Raw genomic sequence first — 23482 nt, 5'->3', positions numbered from 1 at the left:
CCCTAAGTCTTTGACCCCATCGACAACAAACGTGTTTAAACTCAAGCCCATAGAAATAATGCATGGGGTTCCCACTGTGATTTTTTTTGAAGTTGAGGCCATATTAAAAAATAGAGTAATATTATAAGCTTCTGGTTTGCTTTACCTACCTTGTCACAAAACAAATATTCACTGCAGCTGAGAAGTCACTGCCCCTTCAGACAGAGCATGTGTGTACAGTTTTCCACAGTCCCCACCACTCCTTATTACTCCCCTGGCCCAGCTGCATTCGCTGCTTGTTTGCTGCCTTCCAGCCCCTGAAGGCATCTGGATGGAGGTCTCTGGCTTCCCTCATCCCAAATCTAGTTCTCTTCCTTGAGCCCAAAGCCTAACAAATGACTGTTCCCCAGCCCAAGAGTTAATCTGTAAATCAGAACAGGAAAGTCTTGCTTGACCAACTCCTCTCTTGAGTCTTGGCAGGATGCTATTCTTCACCAGTCCTGTGTCCTGTGTCTGTCTGCTCAACACTTGTCTTCTAACAGGCAGCTCCTTCTGGTCCCTGACCGGAGCTCTCTGCGGCCAGCGGCCACCGTGGATGCCCGGGAGTGCGGGCGGACCAGCCAGATGAGTGGGGAGTGGGTGCGCCCGGGCCAGACCCTGATCTGGGCTGTCTGGGTCCTTGCAGCTGCCACTGAGGGTGAGACGCCCAGTGGGAGAGGAGGGCTCTCAGAAGACAGGGTAGGGGGATCTCCTTGTCTTGGAGGATTCTTCACTGGTGGGAATGGAATTATCGCTCAGAGGGCCCCGAGGGCCTGCGGAGGGCTTCGCCGTAACCTCAGGGCACCTGATCGCTGTCCTGGTGCTGTTGAAAGCCCCAGGGCCAGAGCCTCTTGCTGGGGGCACATGGGCAGAGCACAGAAAACCCCAGTCCTGCCCTGGAGTTGCTCGCACCCTGTGTGTGGGGCGGTGCTTGGGGAGCCTTCTGCCCTGGGCGCTGGGGAGGGGTGTGGGGCAGAGCCTGTGCTTCTGCTGTGCTGGCTACAGGGGGTGGGGGTGGGGGGCTTCCCTGTTGAAGTGACGTTGGCAGAGGGAGCGCCCGGACACTGGGGTCCTGCTACCTAAACAGCTGGGCTGTGCCCTCCTCGGAGCTCCGGGTCCTGTGTGGGAGCCGGGCAGCCTGCGCCCTCCGGCTGAGGAGTCTCACCCTCAGACCCTGGAGGAGGTGACTTCGGGCAGCATCTGCTGGAGAATTTCTTGTTTTCACTGCGATATGTTTCCTTCCATGTGTTCTCAAGAGCATATACCTAACTTGGCAAAACCACAAGTCCACAGATGTTAATTGCTTAAGATTCCTCTAGGTAAATGTGAAAAGTGTCCTTAAATTTAAGTTAAAGAAGACTAACGAGTCGGTAGGCACGCAGGTGATGGATGCTCAGACCCTGGCATTGGTGGGTCTGACAGTGACGAAGCGTGGAGGACTCTGGGCCAGGCGGCTGTGTGTGGTCCCAGGGTCTACACAGCCCTGTGTGCACCATCAGTCCCGTAGGAGGGGGGAGGCTTCTGCGCATGGGAGGGAGGCGGGTTCCCGAGGTCCCCAGGGGAAATATTGTGGCTCAGTGCTGTGCTCCTAACAGGAACTGAGTTGGTGCTCTGGTCCCGGTGACTGCTCAAGCAATCTTGAAGGAAGCAGCGGGCCTGGGTTCCTTCAGAAGGAATCCACATACTTCTTGTTACACAGTTTCTTGGTGGAGAAAGAGCGTTCCCAACTCGGGGAGCTCTGAGTTTGGCTCTTTGCTGGCCAGCTCTGATTCCCGATTCCTCCCCGTGTGTTCCCCCAGGGCCCGCTGGAGAAGCCCCGGTGAGGAACACCAGGCTGGGATGGGTCCGGGGGAAGCAAGCCGCCGTGCTGGGAAGCGCCATGCCTGTGAACGTGTTCCTCGGAGTCCCCTTTGCGGCGCCCCCTCTGGGACCCCTGCGATTTGCGAACCCAGAGCCCATGTTACCCTGGAATGGCTTCCGAGACGCCACTTTGTACCCTAAAATGTAAGGCCAGGCTTGGTTCCGTGGGTGGCCTGCGACTGGGAGTGGGGGCGGAGCATTGAGGGGGGAAAGAGGCCATGCGGGCCAATGGGAAGGGGGGGTCAGGGAGGAGGGGGGAGGGCTATCGAAGTGGCTTCAGTGACCACATGGTGTCGTTAGAACGTGCAGCTCCCCTGGAGTCCCATCTGAGCTTCTGGAATTGGAATCTCCAGACCTGGGCCCGGAAAACTGGATGGTCTGAAAGCTCTCTAAGGATTCTGAGTGCAGTCAGGTAGGGAGGGACTGTCGGTGTTTCTGTGCGGCCTCTCAGCTAGACTCAGTGCCCACGGCCAGACCAGACAAGGGCTGTAGAGGGGAGCATCACACTGCAGGGAAGTCGGCTCCTGCAGCCGACAGTGCCCGTACAGAGCCCGGCCCACAGTGGAAAATCCACGAACGCCTGTGGAGCGACGACTGGAGTGCGTCTCTGTGGCACAGGGGGCCTGGGGGTAAGGAGCTCCCAGTCACTGCAAATTTTCACGCTTAGGTAGGCAGCCAGCTTCCCGGTGAATTGTGGAGGGGCCTCGTGCATCAGGTGGGAACTGAGACTCAGGAATCCTCTGACTGTCAAATTTTGTCACCGTCTCACGGTTGGTCACATACCTGGCATTGGGCTTCCAGGCAGAAGGAGCACCCTGGTGCCAGGAAGCTCCCTTAGCCACAGAAGAAGAGCCCATGTGGCCCAGGGACTGAGGACACCAAGTGGAAACTCATCTGTTCATTCATTCATTCATTCACTCAGCTCCTGTCTGTTAAGAACCAACTCAGTAACTGGATCTCCGTGAGGCCCTGAATGACACCACGGTGGGTTAGGCAGAGCTGCCCTCGGGAACCCACAGACTGGTAGTGGCAGTGGGGACATGAACCATGATGACAAGTGAAATGGAGAGTGACAAGGGCTACCGCAGGGGATCAGAGAAGGAGCTGAGGAAGCACAGAGACCCCCTAGCCTCACTTTGAGGGGGGCGTGGTCAGAGACAGCTTTGTTGAGAGCATGAGGCCTCAATTTCTGACATACAACCTACAAAGGGGCAAAACAGGCATGAAAACTGGTTGGGGGTAGACTTGCAGCAAATCTGTGTACTGTTCCATCAAAACTCTAGCATTAATTGAGTGATTTGTAGAAATATTCACATATACAGTGTCACTTAATCTTACTGTGTGTCAGGCTCAGTGATAGGGGTCATGCAGTACTTAGGTGACTAATACAGAGTCTTAGGCTTCTAGCTGCTCGTGGTTGAGTTGGGGAATATGATAATACCCATATGCAAGTCTAGGAGAACTTCAAGGAAAAAAAGCCACAAAATATGCAGGTGTTTCCAAAGATACCTATGGTCTAACTGGAGAAATCTCAGAAGGCTTCTTGGAGGAGGTAACATTTGGAATGAATCTGAAAGAGAGGGAAGAATGTGAGCAAGCAGATAGAGGAAGAGAGCAGTCTGGGCAGAGGGACTGGCTTGAGCAAAGGTCTGGATGCAGGAGTCTCTCTGTACACCTGCTTCAGTTGGTTCCTGGTGGAGACGCCTGGGGAAACAGCCTCCTGTTCCTCCGGGGGCAGACGAGGGAGCTGCCAGAGCAAAGCCTTTGGTGTGCAGCCAGCATCCTGACCTCCACAGTCAGGGGAACTGCTGAGCCAGTCTGAGTCTTTACGCGTGTGTCTGGATTGTGATGGTGGGTGTAGGCATGGGTGGGTGCAGGGGGTTAATGGTACAATTATTGTTCACAATGTACTTTCCTGCCCAGGAACCATATCAAAGAGAATCGTGGTTTGTTTGGTTGTGCCATCGGGGGAGGGCATGATTAACTCTGTACCAAGTGCCCCCCACAGGCCTCTTCTGCCCAGGTGAAGGAGACCACCAGGCCACTGTCGCTGAGCTGGCTTCTCCTAGGCAGGCTTGCTGACAGCAACTCTGGGGGGTCTCCTCCCCTATTCCAAGGTGCCTGCAGAACTCAGATTGGCTGCCCTCATATGAACACATTCTCAGGGTGCATTTCCCCAATTCGGGAGTGTCGGAAGACTGCCTGTACCTTAACATCTACGCCCCAGCTCATGCGGACACCGGTGCCAAGCTCCCCGTAAGGCTGCATGGGGGCTGGGCGGGGGCTCGGCTACCAGGTCCCTGGGCTAGGCCCCAGGCAGACTGGCCGGGGGTCTGGAACCAGGCCCAGCCTCCTGCTGAGTGAAAGGGAAATGTACCTTTGACATGTCAATAACTTCCTTAAAAAGTCATTGGAATGACAGATTCACTTCTTCTTTTCTGATTGCTTCTTTATTGGCAGTGATTTGGGCCTTTGACTTTTATTTTGCTTTTTCCCTCCTCTGTCAAGTATGTAATGGCCCATAAACATTTAGAAAAGATACTGAGTAAAAGGACTCTGTTTTTTTTTTTGTATATTTGCTTGGGAAACCTTTTTTTAAAGAAGGCAATTGCATCCTCCAATGTTTCTGTTTGCAATGTCTGTTGCAGACAGGTAATAATGTGGAGCATTTCATTGAAAAGTGTAGAAATCCCATGTATAAGTGAGAAAAAAGGCACAGTCTACCATCTCATTTTCAGCCATACCCTCCCATCATCCTCTTCTCTGCCCCACGCCAGTGCGAGGAAAGACTCGCTGTATTGCTTTATAATGGCCACATCCGTTGATGTCTGACAGGTGCCAGGCACGGTATAGCATCTCATCTAACCCTCATAATAGCCCAGACAGTCAGGACCATTGAGCCCATTCTACAGATGAAGGAGTTGAGGCACAGGGAGGGCAGAAGGGTCCTGCTCCGCACTCTGCCCACAGTAAGTGGCAGATGCTCGTGTCCAAGCCAGTGCTTTGTTCTGTTCTCCTTTTCCTTGGTGGCTTTCTCTCTCTTCCTGCCCCGAGGGTTGCAGTCCTCAATACGGCCTTTAAAAAGGAGAATGGAGGGGATTTATTATTAATATAAATAGTGACAGTACCATTTGGACAATGTTTTATGTTCCCTGCCCCAATTTTTCTAGTTAATATAGTAAAGTGTCCATACTCCTCTTCCCGTTTTCCTCTCTTCTCTTCCCTGTAGGTGGACAACAGCCTTAGATTAGAACAGCTTAAGCTGTGCTTGCTCTCTTACATGGCTTACAGTGATTTCTATCTCCCTGTGAGTCACAAGCTCAGTATTTAGTGAATACTTTCTGAGCACTTGAAGTGCGCCAGCGTTTTTTGTGAGCCTTAGATTCGGAATCTTTTTTCAACCTCATAATATCCTCATAAGTGAAATACGTTTATTTTTCACATCTTATAGATGAGAAAAACGAGGCTCAGAGAGGTTAAGTAATCTGCCCAATGTCACACAGCTAGTCAGTGGCAGAGCTCAGGATCAAACCCAGGTACTCAGATGCCAGAGCCTGCATGCATAACCCTTAACCTTTCTACGAAAGACAAAACCCCTGATGCTCTTTAGAAGCAAAAGTGAGATGTGTACATTTCCATAAAGAAAGAAGGACCTGTCAGGCGCAGGGAGGGGCTCTGGGTGCTCTGTGGGCTGACTGGAAAGTTCCTCTCCCCTCCTTAGGTCATGGTGTGGCTCCCTGGGGGCGCCTTCCAGACTGGCTCAGCCTCCATGTTCGATGGGTCCGCCCTGGCTGCCTACGAGGACGTGCTGGTTGTGACGACCCAGTACCGGCTAGGAATGTTTGGCTTCTTCAAGTGAGTATCCCCACGTGACTGCCTCCCCAGAGAGGGGCAGCTGCGTGGGAGCCATAGGGGACTCAGTGCCCAGCATCCCAAGGAGGAGTGAGCCTTCCGTGACACTGAACAAATTTGACCCAAATTATTTAGTTAATTTTAGCAACTGTAACAGGTAAAGCCTCAGGTTGTAGGGCAATAAAAATCGCTTTCTCACTCCCATGAAATCTAATGAGTGTTCCTGATGGACAGACATCCTTCCGCATGGCCAGTCAGGCACGTGGGCTCCTCCGTCTGGGGCTCTGCCCTCCTGTAGGGCTGGGACCCCCTGCATCTGGTCAGCAGGTGCAGAAAGAGATTGGCGAGTCCTGTGAGGGTGGTCCCTCGGTCAGCCTGAAGGTGGCGCTCATCACTTCTGTTCATATACCATTGGTGGAGCTCCATCACATGGCTATACCCAACGCAGCGGGGGTGGGGAACTATGTAGCCCAGCCAGTGTGCCCTGGAAGATGAGGGTGCAGGGTGTGTGAGCAGTTAAGAATCTCTGCCCTAGGGCCCCATCTCAAAGCTCCTCAAGTGCTCACCTGGGAAGAGTCACTCCACTGCATCCTGTCCGCTACTCACTGACTGCCCACCCATCCTGGGAAACCCGCTCTCTGCACGGGCTGCAGCAGGGGGCCGTGGCCAGGAGCACGGACTCAGGCCGGGGAGTCACACCAGGGACCCACGGACTCGGGTCTCTGATTTTCAGCCCCTCCCCAGTGGGCATGGGAGCTGACCCCGTCCACAACCCTTGCCCCCAACTCCCCGGGCTGCTGCAGGAGGCAGGTTGTGGGCCACACGCATTCTTACCGCCTCTCGCCCCTAGCACGGGGGACCAGCATGCTCTGGGGAACTGGGCCTTCATGGACCAGCTGGCCGCCCTCACCTGGGTCCAGGAGAACATTGAGTTCTTTGGCGGGGACCCACGCTCCGTGACCATCTTCGGCGAGTCAGCGGGGGCCATCAGCGTGTCCAGCCTTGTGAGTTCTCTTCTTTGGGACTTGAACGAACCTCGGTTGGGGGGTTACAAAAATGAGGGTGACGAACCACTTCCATCTGTATGGTGCTCCGTGTCGGACACCTTTATACACATGGCCCCCCTGGAGCCTTGCATTGTGAGTTAGGGGCTCAGTCTCATTTTAAGGACAAGCGCTGTCATCAGAGAGTTTAAATGAATCTCCCAAGATCACACAGTGAGTGATAATTTGAGGAAAAATCATTTGTGTTTGTACAGCTGAATCCCTGGTATCCAAGTACCAGGATGGGTAATTGCTTAATAGAAAAGCTCAGTTAAAGCATGAAATAGCAAAGGATGCGTGTAAACATTTTACTTTAACTCAAAACATACGATGTACATTCCTCCACCAGCAGCTTGCTGCGGGGTCCCACCTTCCCAGAGCCAGTTCTCGGGCCGGAGGTCCGCATGGCCCCCTTGCACAAACCGGCCTCGGGACTCACCGCCCTCCAACTGGGGTTTTGTGTCCTCGGCGTGAGCGCGCGCCAGAGGCCTGCAGAGTAGCCAGTGGGTGCAGCCACCTGCGGAGTTTTCCATTCCCCCCACGTGGTTCACTCCTACCTTGTTCACCCCCTATTTTGATAGCTGTATTTTTTAGCTATCTGCCTCTACCAGGGTTTTTCCCCCCAAAACATAACTTTGTATTCTTTTTACACACGCACATCCATGGGTTCCCAGTGCATTGATTACATAATTACGAAGGTTTGGAAGCAAACACACCAGACTCTTGCCAGGGACTTGGGAATGGAAACATACGGACAAGCCAGGGGAGGACGGCTCCCTGGCTCTGAGTTCTGGGTGGTCGGCTGTCTTGGGTGGCAGTTAACGTGTTAATCACACAAGTCAGTTGCAGGGAGGTGGGTGAAGCTTCTGCTGTGTAACACTTGACAATGAACAAGGTATTCTCTACCTTCCAAACGGCCTTAGAAGGTGGATTATGTCAACTTTAGATACGTGACAGCAGCCACCATGTCGTGAGTGCTTGCTAATTAACCAAACGTGTGTGAAGCCTTCTCCAGCCATTACTTCTCCTCCTCAGAACAAGCCTGAGACGTGGGCTCGATTTTTACTCCAGTTTTGTAAGAGAGGAAACTGATGCTTAGAAATAGTCAGCAGCTTGCCTGGGGTTGCCCAGCCAGGGAGTAAGGAGCTCGCGCTCATGCGCCAGAATGTGTGACTTCAGGGTTCTCCAGGAAGCAGGGGCTCGAGAGGCTATGAAACCTACCCACCCACTTACCCACCCCTTCACAACTAGTCCTTAGACCCTCAGACCAGGACTTTGCTCTCTCTTGTAAGCTCTCGTCGTGAGGAGGCTTCCTGGGAAGGTGTCCTTAAAGAAGGGATGGGTGGTGTGTGATGGGTGGGAAGCCTTCCCGATAACTTCTGCTGGGTCCCCTGTGTTACCTCTCCAGGTCCTGTCCCCACTGGCCAATGAGCTGTTCCACAAAGCTATCATGCAGAGCGGGGTGGCCATCATCCCTTTCCTTCAGGCCCCCGATGAAGAGAGAGACAAGGATGTAGGTATCTTGTCAACACCTCTCTGGCTTCCTGTCCTGGGAACAGGTGTTACACACCCGTTGATAGACCCTGTGCTGGCCTTACTGACCATGGCCAAAGCATCTGATGCTGGCCTAAGGTGAACCTTGCTGCTCCATGGGGGCCTGGTTCAGTAGGAGGTGGGTCCAGGTACACAATGCAGTACTGCCGGTACGTGTGTATGTGAGTGTGTGTGTGTGTGTGTGTGTGAGAGAGAGAGAGCTCATATTTTATCTATTATTCTTTGCTTGTGATGTATGTCTTCATCCCCTGCATTATATACAGTTCACCTCCTGTATTTAGTCTACCTAGAATGCTCCAATAAGATTCTGGTGCTGTTTGCAGCTCAGGAAATGACACTGCGGCTTACTAATATTGTCTGACACGAGATTGCAGGGGGTAGGCGAGGCATATGCCCCAGATGTTTGTCCTCTGTCCACTTGTCTGTGCATTGTGCCAGGACATAGAGACCAAGGTCTCTTGTATCTTTCATGTCCCAGCACAATGTCTGGTAAATATTAGGCGACTATGAGCATTTGCTCAATGAAAGAGTTTGCCAGTGAGCTGATTCATTTAATGAATTTTAATTAAACACTGGGCTGTGGAGCCATCTCCTGGGTATTATTTGTATTAGTGGAGCATTTTCTTAAACTCCTTATAGGAAAGAGCAACATATACCAAGCACAGAAACGGAGTTACAATATTGCAAAAGCCCCCTCTCTACAGAGGGAAAGTTGCAGTTGGTAACACGACATATGGAGCTATGTTGTGTGTGTGTGTGTGTGTGTGTGCACGCACGCTCGCTCGCATGAGTGTGTGCCCCCGCCACACACATCCAGAGTGCCCATTGTTTTCCCAGCTCTGAGTTAGGATCTGTGGGTTTTCACATGGAGAAGGCACATGCTAACCCAAGGAGACTCTAATAACTTTGTGATGAGAATTTTAAACCTGGAGCCCATGGATATATTTGGGAGGCGGTCCTCAAACTCCTGCAATCGTATGCAAACTCAGTAGGTGCCTCCATTTCCCCAGGGAGAGGGTCTGGGGCTTCCGCTGGACTCTCGGAACATACAGGACTCCCAGAAGATTAAGGACCCCCACTTTCAAGGGGCAAGTTTTACACATGTGGACGGTTCAGTGACAGGGCAAGAGGTGCTTAGCAAAGGGCTGGGCAGAGAAGGTGGGGGTCCCTGGAGAGATGGGCGATCAGAGGAGGAGGGGACTCGTAGGGACGGCAGTGGTTGGAGAGATCATCCTGGAGAAGGTGGGGCTTGGGCCTTCCAGAGCAAGTGACGGTGCAGAAGACCGAAGACACGTGTCCAGGGTGTCCCAGGCTGGGGTGAGGCGACAAGCCACAACTCGGAGCTGGCTTTGAGCCTCAACAGACAGTTACGGAGCTTGCAAAGCAAATCCTCACTCTTGGGGGTGCCTGACTCCTTTCAGCACCCCAGTCAGGCTTCTGGGCTCTGTGGGGCCCAGGGCCAGTGGAGCCAATGCCATAGGACTGTGACCTTACAGGTCACGCCGTGACCGGGAGTCTTGACTCCCTTCCATGGGCCCAGACTGGCGAGCAGTCACTCCCCAGCCTCAGCCGTTGCTAAAGATGATGACAAGGAGAGTCAGGTACGAGTAAGGATGACGCAGGGCCCACCTGTCTTCACCGTGTCCTCTCCACTACAGGCACATGAGAGTGGGGAGGGCCAGCAGGCCATACGTCACCTGTGACGGGACCGGCCTGTGGCTGGATTGAGGGCTCTCCCCAATTTCCTTTCTCCGGGAGGTCCCCAGTCCCATGCTCTAACCTGCTCCTCCCCTGGAAACAGCTGCAGATGATCGCGGACACCTGCGGCTGCGAGGCGGCGGACTCCCAGGCCCTGCTGCGGTGCCTGCGGGCAAAGCCCTCGGAGGAGCTACTGAACATCAGTGAGGTAAAGGGGGAGGGAGGGCTTGGGGGCGGGCAGCCCTTCGAATGAGCGGCAGGCACACCCTGCCGCTCTTAGGGATTTTGACTTGGGACTTGGAAAGATGGGGGCTGGGGATTCGTAGTGATGGCCGTAAATGTGTGGACTCTGGGACCCTCATGGGTAATTTAAAGAACTTGGTGGGCCAGGAGAGCCTGCTTAGCTGGGAGAAGATCCAGCAAACTATGAGCTACAAAAGTTGGGTCCCAGTCATCGAAGGCCCCTCACTGGGGAGAGGGACCACGCTTGTTTCACAAGACCCCCAGCAGCCTATGTCAAGATCAAGAGCTACAAGTCCTGTAGGCATCCTTGTCACTTAGTAGGACCGAGAACTTCCTAAACACTCAGTTGTCTGACAAAGGGTCTGCTCCTGTAGAAGGCAGTGCAATACCCTCCTCTTCTGGGGATGCAGGAAGGGTCCCGATGGCACATTCCGGTCACTGGGTGACTCATTGAATGGACTAGATGCTCTTTTATGTCCCTGCCAGTCCCGAGAGCTCCTGACAGTCCTTGGCAGGGCAGGGTCATCATCCGTCGGCTTCCAGCAGTTGTTACGTAGTTACCTGGCCTGAGCCAAGGATGTGCTGTGAGCTGTGGGGGAGTGGGCAAGTCCTTGACCTGCTGGAGGGTCTCACCCCACTTCCAAACAGAGACCGACCCCCACTCCCCTTGAATACAGCCAAGCATTGCTTCCTGAGACCCCAGAAATATCCAGCCTGACCCCGGGCACAGTGCTGGGGCAGACATCTCGGGAAGGGGTCCCACCAGCCCTCAGAGGCCTGGCCATGCCCACCCTCATCAGTCTGCCCATTGCATTCGGCCAGGGGTTCTCCCACTAAAACATGTATCGGAATCCCCCGGGAGTTTTTTTTTTAAGTTGGTTGGATGGTATCCCCAGAGTTTTGTGTTCAGTGGGCCTGGTGTGGGAGGGGCCTGAGAACCTACATTTCCAGCAAGTTCTTGGGCGACGCTGATGCTGGCGGTCCGGGAGTCGCACTTGGGGAACCACGGCGCACGGCCACTGTGTGTCTTCAGCAGATGCTGATTTTCTCCCCTGTCAGCAGGCGAGGAGATGAAGGCCCCAAGAAGTTGCCCCCCCCCCCCCCGCTTGCCCGGGTGCATGGACGCATCGGGAGGGGCCCCGAGCGGCTCCTTTTCCCTTTCTTACCACGTTTTGCTGGACTGGGCTGGCTCGGCCAGGCTAGGGTCTGGGGACGGCAGAGTCCTCACACAGAGAGAGCTTCCAACGCTTCTCTTCTTGTTTCAGAAAACCAAGTCTTTCACCAGAGTGGTTGATGGTTTCTTCTTTCCCGACGAGGCTCTAGAGCTATTGATCCAAAAAACATTTAATTCTGTTCCTGCTATCATCGGAGTCAATAACCACGAGTGTGGCTTCCTGCTGCCGGTGGTAAGAATCCCGCCCGCGCCTTCTTCTTCTTCACTTGCTCCCCCGACAGTGAGGCAGGGGTGTGCTCCCTTCCTGGGTCCCTCCAATGGACGTGGGGCGCTGTGCGGGCTGGAGCCCCTCAGCCCAGTGCAGAGCAGTCATCTCGCCTCTCTCCAGAGGAGACTGACAGGCCTGGGGTCAGCCTTAGCCAGTGTCCACCCTGTGCCTCGTGTGGGCTGTTGGTGAGAGAAATGACTGTGAAATGCTAAGAGATGCTGGGGTCCATCTGAGCTTTGTTCAAAACACGACACGTGACTGTTCCGTGTAAGCACAGCTACTAAATACTTCCAAGGTGAAATCCGTGTAGGTTCAGAAACCTTCCGGCCCTTACACTTCCCTGCTGCGCCTCCGTTCGGGCACTTGGGTTTCCAAGCATGCTCTCTACGCTGGTGCGCATTGCAAAACCACTGACTCGCTTCAGTCACCCAACAAGAATGAACCGAACACTGACTATGTGAGCTAGGCTCTCTGGTACTACAACCCGAGCTTGCATCTATGAACAAGTCAGTCGGCTGCAGCTCTCTGCAAGCTCCCGCTCTCCAGGGCAGGGAGCGGGGAAGTGCACGGTTTCGGAGAAGGGTGGGGGCTGTGAAGGACACACACTGGGGAGAGAAAGCTTCCTCGGGCAGGAGAGCGGGTGGTCAGGAAAGGGCCGTCTGGGAGGGTTCGTGTGAGCCGAGACCTGAGTGCTGAGGAGGAGCCGTGCTTCCTTGACCGTGTGGTTTGAGAAGACCCCCCACATTTGAAATAACCCTTCCTCTGCCCCCAGAAGAGTGGAGTGTTCGCACTCGTAATACCCTCGCAGCTCATTCCTGTAGACCGACCTCCGTTCCAGCTGGGGGAGTGAGCTTATGAAATGCAGAGGTTCGTCAAGTGACAGAGCTGGTGGGTGGTCACCGATCCCAGCTTCCGGACCTACAGAGAGGGACCTTCGAAGTCAAACTGTACTTGTGGATAACTTCAGTAACCCCGGGGTTCCCTCGTATTTGAGGAGACAGATGCGTTTGAGTAACTACCCTCATGGTTCAAAATTTTTAGCAGAAAAGGTACCAGGGAAATGCCCTTGCCAATGAATAGCATCTCTACCCCCTCATTTTAAAGCTGTGATATTGGCCAGGGGCGGGGGGTCATTGAACACATAATTGCTCGTAGCTCTCCCTGTGTACTAAGCAGAGCCGGTGTCCTTAGCCGCCAGCCTCACCACTGCGTGCGCCGCCTGCCAGCAGCCGGCTTCTTGGAGGCCCTGATTGCAGAGGTCTTTAGAAAGAGAAACCTGCAAGCCCCCGGTTTCGAGAGTCTCTGGTCTCTCCTTGAACTTGGTGTCCAAGCCAAGTTGTGGCCTGTGTTGGTTAGCGAGGGCTGCTGTAACAGTGCCACACGCTGGGTGGGTTACACAACAGGAACACATTTTCTCACAGTTCTGGAGGCTGGGACGTTGAAGATCAAGGTGCTGGCCAGTCTGGTATCCTCTGAGGCCTCCCTCCTTGGCTTCCAGCTGGCCGCCTTCCAGCTGCGCCCGCACGTGACCTGTTCTCTGCGTGCACACCTCTCTGGTGTGTCTTTGCGTGTCCACATGGCCTCTTCTTGTAAGGACATCAGTCAGCTTGGGTTAGAGCCCACCCAGCCTAGGGTCCTCCTTCTAATGCAGTCGCCTCTTTAAAAACCCCGTCTCCACACGCAGGCGCATGCTGAGGTCCTGGGGTTAGGGCTTCAGCACAGGGAGTTGTGGGGACACCACGCAGCCCATAACGTGGCCTTTCCGCAGGGAAGCCCCTCAGGTCCCACCAGACTGTGGGTGTGACAGAGTGACTGCCTTTCATGAAATGTGAGAAGAAACTGTGTTGTCCAACCACCCACTGAGGCTGCTTCTGCACACGCCCCCTGGGGGCCGAATCGGTTACTGCTTCTCCCGGTCTCCCCTCTGAAAGGCAGGGCCTGTGCCCCCAGAGACCAGCCTCCCTTCCGGTGACCTGATGTGCTCACCGTGCTCCCTGCTTCTCTCCACAGAATGAGTTCCCCGAGGTCCTCAGGGGCTCCAACAAGTCCGTCATCCTGCGCATGTTACACACGGCTCTGGTAAGTTCCGAACTCTGCAACCCACCTGGGACTAGGGACTCGTGTTCACTGCTTGCCAGCCAGGCATGTACTGGGTGCTAGAAATTCCAAGGACCTTCATTCAACCATTTATTCATTCACTCCCCGCACAAGTACATCCCAGACACGAGGATGCTGATTCCTTTCCTTCCTCCCTTACATCTTTCCGTGAACATTTATTCACTGTGTACTCTGTTGCGGGTTCGCTTCAGTCGTTTATTCACTGATCAAATGTTTGCTGGGAGGCCACCTGCCCTGGCACTTCCCGAGGCACTGGGGCGCAGTGATAAGCGGGCACCCCCTCCCCACACTTAAGGAACCTGTAGACTGTGGGGTGGGCGGACCCGATGAGACCCTTCAGGGCATTGCTGCACAGATCGGGGCCGAGGGATGTCCGGGGTCCGTGGGGTTCACAGGAGGGAGGGAAAGGTTTGGGAGTGTGAGTTAGGTTTGTCTGGCGGACGGAGGCGCAGCAGTGAGGGGAGCTAAAGGAACCAAGAGAACTGGTCAGGAGCAGAGAAGTGTTAAGAGATTGGGGCAGGGGTCGGCTGCAGCCAGGGAGGGCACTGTGGCTGCTACACACTGTGGAGGAAGGTGAAATTCAGGGACCTTCGATAGAAGAGCAACGTGATTCAATACACACTCGAGAAGGAGCCCCGTGGCTGCAGCGAGGGCCAGACCGGAGGCAGGGGATCCCTCGGGCCCTAAGGCTTGGAAGGGATCTGGATGAGTCTTGGCTGTCTGGGGATGAGCGTTGGGACTAAAGTTAGGCATTTAGACTAGAAGTTGGCCAGAGGAATCTCTCGCGCTGGGTTGGAGATGGCCTCGTGGAGCAAGAGGTCACTGACCTGGGCCTTGGGGGAGGGAACACCTGAGCAGGAGGGAGTTCCAAGGGGAGAAGGTATCCTGAGCCAGGGCCTAGCAGCAGGAGGCCGGGTGTGGGAAGGTGCATGAGGATTGGCAGGGGGTGCCGTCCCCCCTGGGGCCTGGCAGCAAGGCGGGAGGGGCTTCTCAAGTGGTACATAGTTCTCCGATGCAGATGGCGTACCCTGCCCCTCACCGCCCGCCAGAGGCTCCACAGAGCACCTCTGTTCCCGTGGGTCGCTGGCTCTGGGCCTGATCAGAGCAGCCAGCTGTCTCAGGGCCCAGTGGACGAGTTCGAGCAGTGTCCCCTGCTGTGGCTCATGTCCCTCCAAACCCCAGAGAGACCTGGGAAGGGCTGTGCCTCTGGGTTAGAGTTGGGGGGCCGAGGTACAACCGCTTGTCCCAGCATTCTCCAGAGTGCCGGGCCCCTAAGGGCATCACCAATGTGGCAGACCCTGAGCCCTGCTGAGTTCACCTCCCAGCCTCCGGCCTCAGTGCTTGGGCAAGCGGAGGGGCTGTGGACTGAGAGGCAGCCCAGCACCAGGTCGAAGAAAGCAGGGGTGCCCCGTTGGAGGACTGGGCAGCGGGTCCCAGGGAAGCAGCAGGACTGAAGACCCTCCGAGAGACCCATGTGTTTGGTAGATGAGGGAGCTCCAAGGGACCGACTAGCTTTGATTGATCAGCCCAGGACTGGCGGCAGTGCTGGTACCGGGTGCAGGGCTGGCTTCCCGGGGTGTGACTGGTGTAGTCCCCAAAGGGCCTCATGCTCAGAAGGGCCCTGCACTAGGTTGGGTGGTCTGCTGTCGCCATCCCGAAAGTCTTGTAGTGTTTGAACTAGAGGCCACACATGTTCTCTTGGCACTGGGTCCCACACATGACGTAGCCAGTGCTGCCCAGGGTGTCGGTTTCTGAAATGTTTCAGACAGGCATTAAGAGCATGGGATTTAGATGCGAATAGGCTTGGAAGGGATCGTGGTTCCACCGGTTCAGACAAACCACTTGCCTGACCTCTGTAAGCCTCAGTTCCCTCATCTGTGAAATGGGCTGATTCCGATACTTGTGCCACAGGCTTGCCATGTGGCTTCAGTGTGACAGAGTGCACAGAGCCCTCAGAATCATGCCTGCATGGGCCTACGCCTCACATGTGGGCTGCTGTCACTGACCTGGACCTCCTGTGACTGTGACCTTTCACAGAACATCCCCACCCAGTATTTATCCTTCGTGGCTGACGAATACTTCCCAGACGAGCTATCCCTGTTTGAACTGCGGAACAGTTTCCTGGACTTGCTTGGAGACGTGTTCTTCGTGGTCCCTGGGCTGGTCACTGCTCGGTATCACAGAGGTGAGTCCCTGAGCCACCCCCCTGAGGGGCCACAGTGCAATGAGGCCGGAGGCCAAGGGGGTCCCTGCTGCCTGCAGCCCGGCCGCCTGCTCCACCCTTCTGGCCCCTCACCGAGGGGGACCTCCCAAGGTGTCTGGGATGTAACCCTGCCTGCCGAGCTGGGCAATTCCCCTGCCTTTCAGAGTTCAGGAATGTTGGTCAGTTCTTGCTTTTTCTGTTCCTCCCCCTTCTTCAGGACCGTGGAGCAAACTCCCACCTCCCGTAATTTCCTGGGACCAGTCTCCTGGATTACTTTTTGTAGCATCTTCCCAGATGCCTTAGCTCTGAGGAGGGCCATGGTCTAAAGTGCTGTGGCCATGCTGGGACACTGTCGGGTTCTCGTAAAGATAGACAGACAGCTGACCCATTACCCCACCGTTCTCCCCCAGGTGCTCGCTGAAGGGAAGTGAAACCTAGTCCGTAGCAAAGACGGGTGTGTGGTTATCCATGGCCCGCTTTAATCCTAGTAGCCCCAAACTGGAAAGAACTCAAAGTCTGTCATCAGATGGATAGATAAATAGATTGTGGGGAAGAGGAATCAGCTACCGATACGCTCGGCAACAGAAACACTGTGCTGAGCAAAGGAAGCCAGACACAGAAGAGGGCCTCTGGCGGTGGTCCGTGTGTGCGGGGTCCAGAGCAGGAGGCGTTCATCTGCGGCGATAAGAATGAAGACCCTGTCTCTGGGTAGAGTGACCACCAGGAGACACAAGGGACTTTCTGTATCCGGACTAGGGAGGTGGTGACATGAATGTGTGTGCACTTCATGTGTAAAAGCTCATCGAACTGTACATTTAAAATCTGTGCTTTTTACTGTCCATAAAGGGGACCGCAGCTGAAAGACAAAATGAGAGGAGAGGAAGCAGAGATAAGAGCTGTACTGTGGGGTCTTGCTGGAAGGATTTAGAAAAATAAGCCAGGACCTGGAGGGGAAGATGAGACCCAGAGTGTGTGTGTGTGTGTGTGTGTGTGTGTGTGTGTGTACACGTGTATTTGTGCATGCACTGTAATGGGAGACTTTGTAAGCATGGTTGCCATTATCCAGTAGAGAAAAAAGGATGATTCAGAGAAAGACAGGGGAAACTAGAGAGCAAAGACCTTTCGCAGAAGAGTGGTGAAGGAATGTGGGGTGCACGGAGCTTTTGGAAGCAGGGAGTAACTTTGTTCTGTGTGCCGTCCAGCGGTGTCTAACCTTTTGGCATCTCTGGGCCACACTGGAGGAGGAGTTGTCTTGGGCCACACGTTAAATACATTGCGGCACGTAATCACAAAAAAAATCTCATAGTGTTTCAAGTGAATTTACGATGTTGCGTTGGGCCGCATGTGCAGCCATCCTGGGCTGCACTTGGCCCATGGGCCACAGGTCGGACACCCCTGCTAGACAACCGGACTGCGTCCGTCCATGAGAGGAGGTCACTAGGAGGCAGACTTGGGTCGGTAGAAAGGGCTTCTTTGGAAAAGTGGACGTCTTGCCCTCCAAGCCTGCCTTCTCAGGCTGCTGGCCTCCCATAAGGCGGAGGGAAGTCCACTTTGTGCAAGCCACCTCCCCGTAGTGGGTCTGCGGGGCCAGGACTGGACGGGTGGTCGTGCAGGGACTCCCCACCCCCCCACCGCCCTGGCCCCAGGGGCCTGCCAGCAGCTCTCCCCTCCACCTGCAGATGCTGGCGCACCTGTGTACTTCTACGAGTTCCAGCACCGGCCCCACTGCCTCCGGGACCGGAAGCCGGCCTTCGTCAGGGCCGACCACACTGATGAAATCCGCTTCGTCTTCGGAGGCGCCTTCCTGAAGGGCGACGTCGTCATGTTCGGTGAGGAGTTGGCCCCGGGGCGCTTGCTCTCTCGGGGGGGACACTGGGATAAGCTGGGGGGACACGCGACTGCCCACCATTTGCACAGAGCCCCTTGCCGGGCCCAAACTATGCGGGAGCTGGAAGGCTGACTTCAATTTACTTGTTTAACCTATGGTTCACAAGCGTGACCTTCCCCTGGAAAATGCCCGCCGCTCGCATTTTTAGAATATTTTTAGAAACCAAGATGGAGGAGAGCTGCCAACATTTGCTTGATGGGTGTTTGCTTCTCTTTGTACTAAAGCCCAAAGGGGTCGGGGGGTGGCACTCGTGCAATCTAATTTTTAAACGATTAGAACCACTTTCTCCCATCTCTCTGGCTGCTGGCCGCACCCTCCCCGCCCTTCTCAGAGCCCCCACGGGGCTACCAGCCGGGGTCGAAGGCAAGAACCTAGGTGTTCAGAGCCCCGGCCCGAAGCGGTCTGGGCCCAGGCGATCTTCTGTAAGTGCCTGTGAGCTGTCCCTCCTGAGGCGAGCTCACTTATTCCCCGGTGTGCAGCCCACTCAGGGCCTAAGATAATAAGCCAGTCCGATGAGGTGGTCAACAGGAAAAGTTGGAGGAACCGCACATAGGAAATGTCACTAAAATACTTAGTGTTTAAAAAGCGCACAATGCAGGCTCTCGGCCAGTTCGTGCCGGACTGTTGACGATGAGGGCAGAGCCCCTCCTGTGCAGCGCGTGCGCTCCGTGCGTGGTGTGTTCACGGTTTCATTTGTTCATTCTCATCTTATAATGTGGGTTCCCTCACCCGCCTCCTGGGCCGGCCTAGGGATGCAGCGAGGTGATGCTCAGAGGCGCACAGGCAGTGATACCACTGTCACTGCTCGGCAGCCATCACTGCGCCCGGACTGGCTGCCGGCCACAGGGCCCTCCCAACTGGGAGGACGAACGGCAGGCGTCCAAGGGTTAAATCTCCTGGTGTCGGAACAGCCCTGAAATCAGTGAGAAAAGAAACAACGCAGCTGAAAACTGGGGAACAGGTATAAATAGTGTGTGGGAAAGGGAACTCGAGTGGCTTTTAAACATGAAAATCCACTTAACCTGGCTCTCAACAAGAGGACTGCAAACTTCCCTCGACTGAGGACTCGTTTCTCATTGGTCACGGTTGGGAAGAACAATACATTCTTCATAATTGTTGGAGCGGGTGTGGGAAAGCAGGCAACCTCATCTATTAGTGGAAAACGCAGTGAGAATCCGAAGTGCATGTGGTTTTTAACAATTCAGCGTCTCGGGTTTCTTGTACAAGTGTACTTCCCCATGTGCAAAAAATATACCTGCCCACTAAAGCATTGCTTTTATCAGCACAAGTAACAAATAATAACCTGGAAATAATGTAAAGATCGATGAAAAGAGTACTGGATGCACAAATTATATATTTACAGAATTGCATATAAATATATATATTTATAGAACAATAAATGGTGATAAATGGGAGGCTTACAGGCGACATGGTGGAGGTATCTCTTAGACAGAATTTTAACAGAAAGAAAGATGCATAATCTGTCCATTACACTCACTACAGCGTCCATAAAAACATGTACATGCGTAGCCTACCTTTGGAGGGCGCCCAAGAGCCCGGTGGCAGTGGTTGCTTCTGAGGCTGGTAACAGTGGAGAGAAGAAATGGGAGAGAAACTAACGTTTATTCGATACTCTTTCTGCATCTTGGGTTTTGCACTTGGAGCAAAATGCTTTGAGGATGACTTTGTCAAATACAGAAACACAATCATCGGGGGAGAGAGAGAGAGATGGTCTCTGCCTCCTAAGGAACGTGTAACCTCGGGGGAATGGCTGGAAGAGCATGGGATGTGCAGGGAAGGCAAATGTTCAGCCTCTGCCACTTGGAGGCCGCGATTTCCTGGGCAAGCCGCAGTTGCTCTGGGCCTCGGTGCCCACAAATACGAACTGCATCAAGTGGCCTGGCAGGCTGGTGCGGACCCAGCGGGAGGAGAGAGGGGAAAGGCACTCATCCAGCGGGAGGCCCCTGGGCATCCGGCGAAGGTTTGCGGGAGCCGGATTCTGTGATCATCTCCTGCAGAAGGAGCCACGGAGGAGGAGGCGTCGCTGAGCAGGAAGATGATGAGATACTGGGCCAACTTCGCTCGGACTGGGTGAGCAGACCCCCGGCCCCGCCACAGCCGTGGGTTCGAGGGCGGAAAGCTCACCTCCACCTCTGCCCTCCCTCCCAGGGACCCGAACGGGGAAGGCCTGCCCCTGTGGCCGGCCTACAGCCAGAAGGAGCAGTACCTGCAGCTGGACTTGAACCTGAGCGTGGGACAGAGGCTGAAAGCGCGGAAGGTGGAGTTTTGGACGGAGACCCTCCCCCTGGTGATGTCTACTTCCGGAGGGCACCTTGGCCCTCCGTCCTCCTTACTCTTCTTTTCTCTGCTCCTGCCTTTCTTGTTCCCTCTTGCTTGCTGAGCAGTTATCTTTGTGTGACTTTGGTTTCCCTTCTACTACGGTTCCTCCTGCCATCGCTGGCTACATTCTGTGTTCAGCTGCTTTGTGGAATCAGCTGCTTTAGCCGATCCTTAGGGAATTCTTTTCAACATCGGGAAAAATGCCATTTGCCTTGCAAATGTCTCCACTCTATCTGCAGGAAGGAGCCTTTGTGTTGGCATAATACTGATCTGGCAATGCATGTGGAATAAAAGCAGAATGTTTAATAGGTACAGGGAACGGAGTTCAATTCTGGCCTAAAAACCAAGCTTCTCTGCCCACTACGTTCAAGATGCCCATCTCGGAGAAGGTGTCTGTTTGAGTTTCCTGGAATGTGAGTCTTCTGACCCCAGTCCAGGCAGGGTTCAGCTGCAAGCTATGTGTGGATGTCCTGACCGTCACCGGCTGGGACAGGACTTCTCCTGTGGCTCAGAGATCTGTGGGGGCCATGCCAGAGAACCTCCTCCTCAGCAGTGGGAACCAGACATCCCCGAAGGTCAGGAGCCCAGGAGTCAAGCCCCACGCAGCAAGGTCAGGTGAAGCTCACCAGGGAGAGAAGGTGTTTCCCTGATGGAGACGGAGACAAATCAATCATCCAGTGAATCTGCCCTGGGTGCCCGCCCTGTGCCAGGCGTTTCCCCATGGGAGGGTGCGGCGGTGGGCAAAGGCAGGCTGTCCCCCAAACGGTGAGCAGACAGACAGGGAGCAGACACTCACGCAAGTGAGTATCTCACGATGCACGTTTGTGCAGTTCATTCAGCAAAAGTAAGACGTTTGAGGAAAGTGTCACCAAGGAACCTACTTTGGGTTGAAGTCTGAGGATGCCGTCTCTGGAAAAATAACACTTTTAGTAAGAAAGGACGAATGAAAGTTAGCCGGATGATGGGGGGGAACCGTGCACACCATCACTCAAAGGATGCGTTTCTAGTGTCTGTGTCCACGTAATCCCTTTTCCACCCTGACGTCCCTGACCAGGGCGATTCATTCTCCTTTGGGGTGGCTTCAAGGTCACCCATGAGGTGCACAGGGCAGGAGGGCTTCCTGTCAGCAACTGAGGGTTGGTCTGGGCCAAAGACCTGCACCCACAGTCTGAATCTGGCCCCCAGAAGTTTCTTTAGCTCACACAGGGCGTAAGGTCACAACTGTTTTGGAATTCGCTTTCAACTAATTTTAAATCAGGGAACTTTCGAGTTACAAGCCATGTTTCAAGATTCCATAGATCTCAGAAAAGGGGGGCGAGGAGAGCTGGCAGTATGGGAGCTGCATTGTCACACAGCGCCTTTGTGCAAATCGAAAGGTGTCCTTTCCTCCAAACTCTGTGCAGACACCTTCCAGGGCGCTGTCCTTGGTAAGTGTCTGCGTCTGCGCTGGGAGCACACCACCTGGGAAGTGGCGCCCTCTGCAGTGCACAGCCTGCATGGCTGCCTGCCCCCTGGCCCCCAGCCCCCCCAGCCCCCGGCCTGGCAGAGCTCTCACTCAGCAGGGACTGGGGAGTGATGACCCCCACCCCCCATGCTGACAGCAGGGGCTCTCACCTTTCTGGTCCTCACTGTTCTCCCTGGTCCTGTGCCTGCCTGTCTCCCTCACCGATATCACATGACCTCTTCAGGGTAGTCAGGTTTGGACCCCCGACCTCTCATTTTACAATAATCTGAGAAGGGGGAGGGGCTTCCCCAAATTCCCTTAGTGAGTGAGCAGCAGGTCAAACCCAGGCCTCGAGTCCCTTGTCCCTCCAGCGCAGGGCACCCCCTTACCAGGCTGCCTGCCTCCTTCAGTGCTTGGTCCTCGGCTGCCGGACTGTCTCTGGCTCAGGTGACTGTGGCAGGGGTGGACCAGGGATGCACAGGCCACTGTTTAGCTCTAGGAGGGGGGCCTGAGCCACGTGCAAGCAAGCTGGAACTTCGGCCGCTTCTGCAGCTGTGAAAGGCTCATTTCTATGTTGACATGTCAGCAAACTAACAGCGAGAAAACATCACTCAACTCATGTTCAAATACCATCCTATTGAATGACATCACACGCGCTATTTACATGCAGCTCCCAGCTCCGGCGTCCTCAAGGGTGGTTCTCATTTCGGTAGGCGTGTGGCCAGAGAGAGCGTGTTCCTCCAAATCATCCAGACACAGGGCCTTCTTCCCTCCTCGTTCCCGTCCGCGTGCGATCAGATACGCCACGGAATTAAAATCGGAACATGAATGCCACTTGGCCACCTGACGTCTTCTTTAATTCGGGTTTTCTGTCTGGCGTATAATCAGGAGACAAAGTTGGAGGGCTTTCCCTGAACCCCACTGCCCAAGCCACACCCCGGAGCGTCTGAAGCAGAATCTTTTTGGCCCGGGTCTAGAAATCTGTATTTTCACTGTTGAGGTGTTGGGTGCCCACCCCTGGTCAGGAACTGCTGAGTATCGGTAGTGGGGCACAGGGCCTGTCCAGGCTGCTGAGGGTCCTCTGAAGGTCAGCTTGCGTGTCTCCCTGCGGTGGCTGCATCGCCGTCCCTTCTGCTGTCCGTCTGCTCCTGGACATTTGTGGGCGTCATTTGATGGGCAGCTTTGGGAATGAGCACCTTCAGTTTCAGAACTTATTTCTGGCCTTTGGATTTGCAGAAGACAGACAGGGCCAAAGGCCACGCCCTTTTTAAATTACCCTCACGGTCTACGAAGTCACTTCCCCAAAGGGTCACGGCCCTCCACACTCGTGGGAAACGCAGACACTTGTATTTCACAGTCACCTCTGCTTCATAATTGCAAAAACGAAATATTTAATTGCTTTCTAATTGTAAGTTAAACATTTAGTTTTCTACAGAACATCCTCCCCCACCCCCTCACCCCCAGGCAGTCTTGGACCTGAACTGCTCAATCTGGAGCAAAACGGGAAACAAACAGAATGTCTTTGCCTGTGACTTTCCTAACGTCCCACAGAGGGCAGCATCATAAAAGGAAAGACAGGCTCCCCTCCAAGGCTTCTGAGTGGCTGTGGTGGGATGACCAAGAACTGGGAAGGAGGAGAACACCAGTCGAAATAATTAAATTACAGACCAATGCCACTTTTCCTGTCCCCTTTCCCCTGTTACACTTGGAAGGTGAAAAGGTCCTCTATGACGCGAGAAGTCCGACTGAAATAACTCCCAGGCAGAGCGGAGGTCGGGG

The 23482-nt window shown here is 54.5% G+C and overlaps 1 protein-coding gene across 2 annotated transcripts; it reads left to right on the top strand.

The window, feature by feature from the left end:
• The first annotated feature begins 273 nt into the window (after positions 1–273).
• On the top strand, positions 274–20571 carry CES5A (carboxylesterase 5A). 2 transcript variants are annotated; one of them, XM_028502081.2, is made up of 13 exons: positions 285–676; positions 1818–2022; positions 3996–4134; positions 5600–5733; positions 6581–6734; positions 8182–8286; positions 10129–10233; positions 11534–11674; positions 13721–13789; positions 15866–16013; positions 17711–17860; positions 19938–20010; positions 20089–20571. In XM_028502081.2, exons 1-13 carry the CDS (start codon positions 604–606, stop codon positions 20318–20320), a joined length of 1728 nt encoding a protein of 575 aa, XP_028357882.1. In that variant the 5' UTR covers positions 285–603; the 3' UTR covers positions 20321–20571. The 2 variants fall into 2 exon arrangements, with proteins under 2 accessions (XP_035867755.1, XP_028357882.1); XM_036011862.1 differs by lacking the exon at positions 17711–17860 and having other exon boundaries at positions 274–676.
• Positions 20572–23482: the final 2911 nt, after the last annotated feature.

The sequence above is a fragment of the Phyllostomus discolor genome, chromosome 12, assembly GCF_004126475.2.
Source record: "Phyllostomus discolor isolate MPI-MPIP mPhyDis1 chromosome 12, mPhyDis1.pri.v3, whole genome shotgun sequence".
Classification (NCBI taxonomy): Eukaryota; Metazoa; Chordata; class Mammalia; order Chiroptera; family Phyllostomidae; genus Phyllostomus; species Phyllostomus discolor.
The sequence above is the reverse complement of the archived record's forward strand: the minus strand, read 5'-3'. Positions and strand labels throughout refer to the sequence as shown.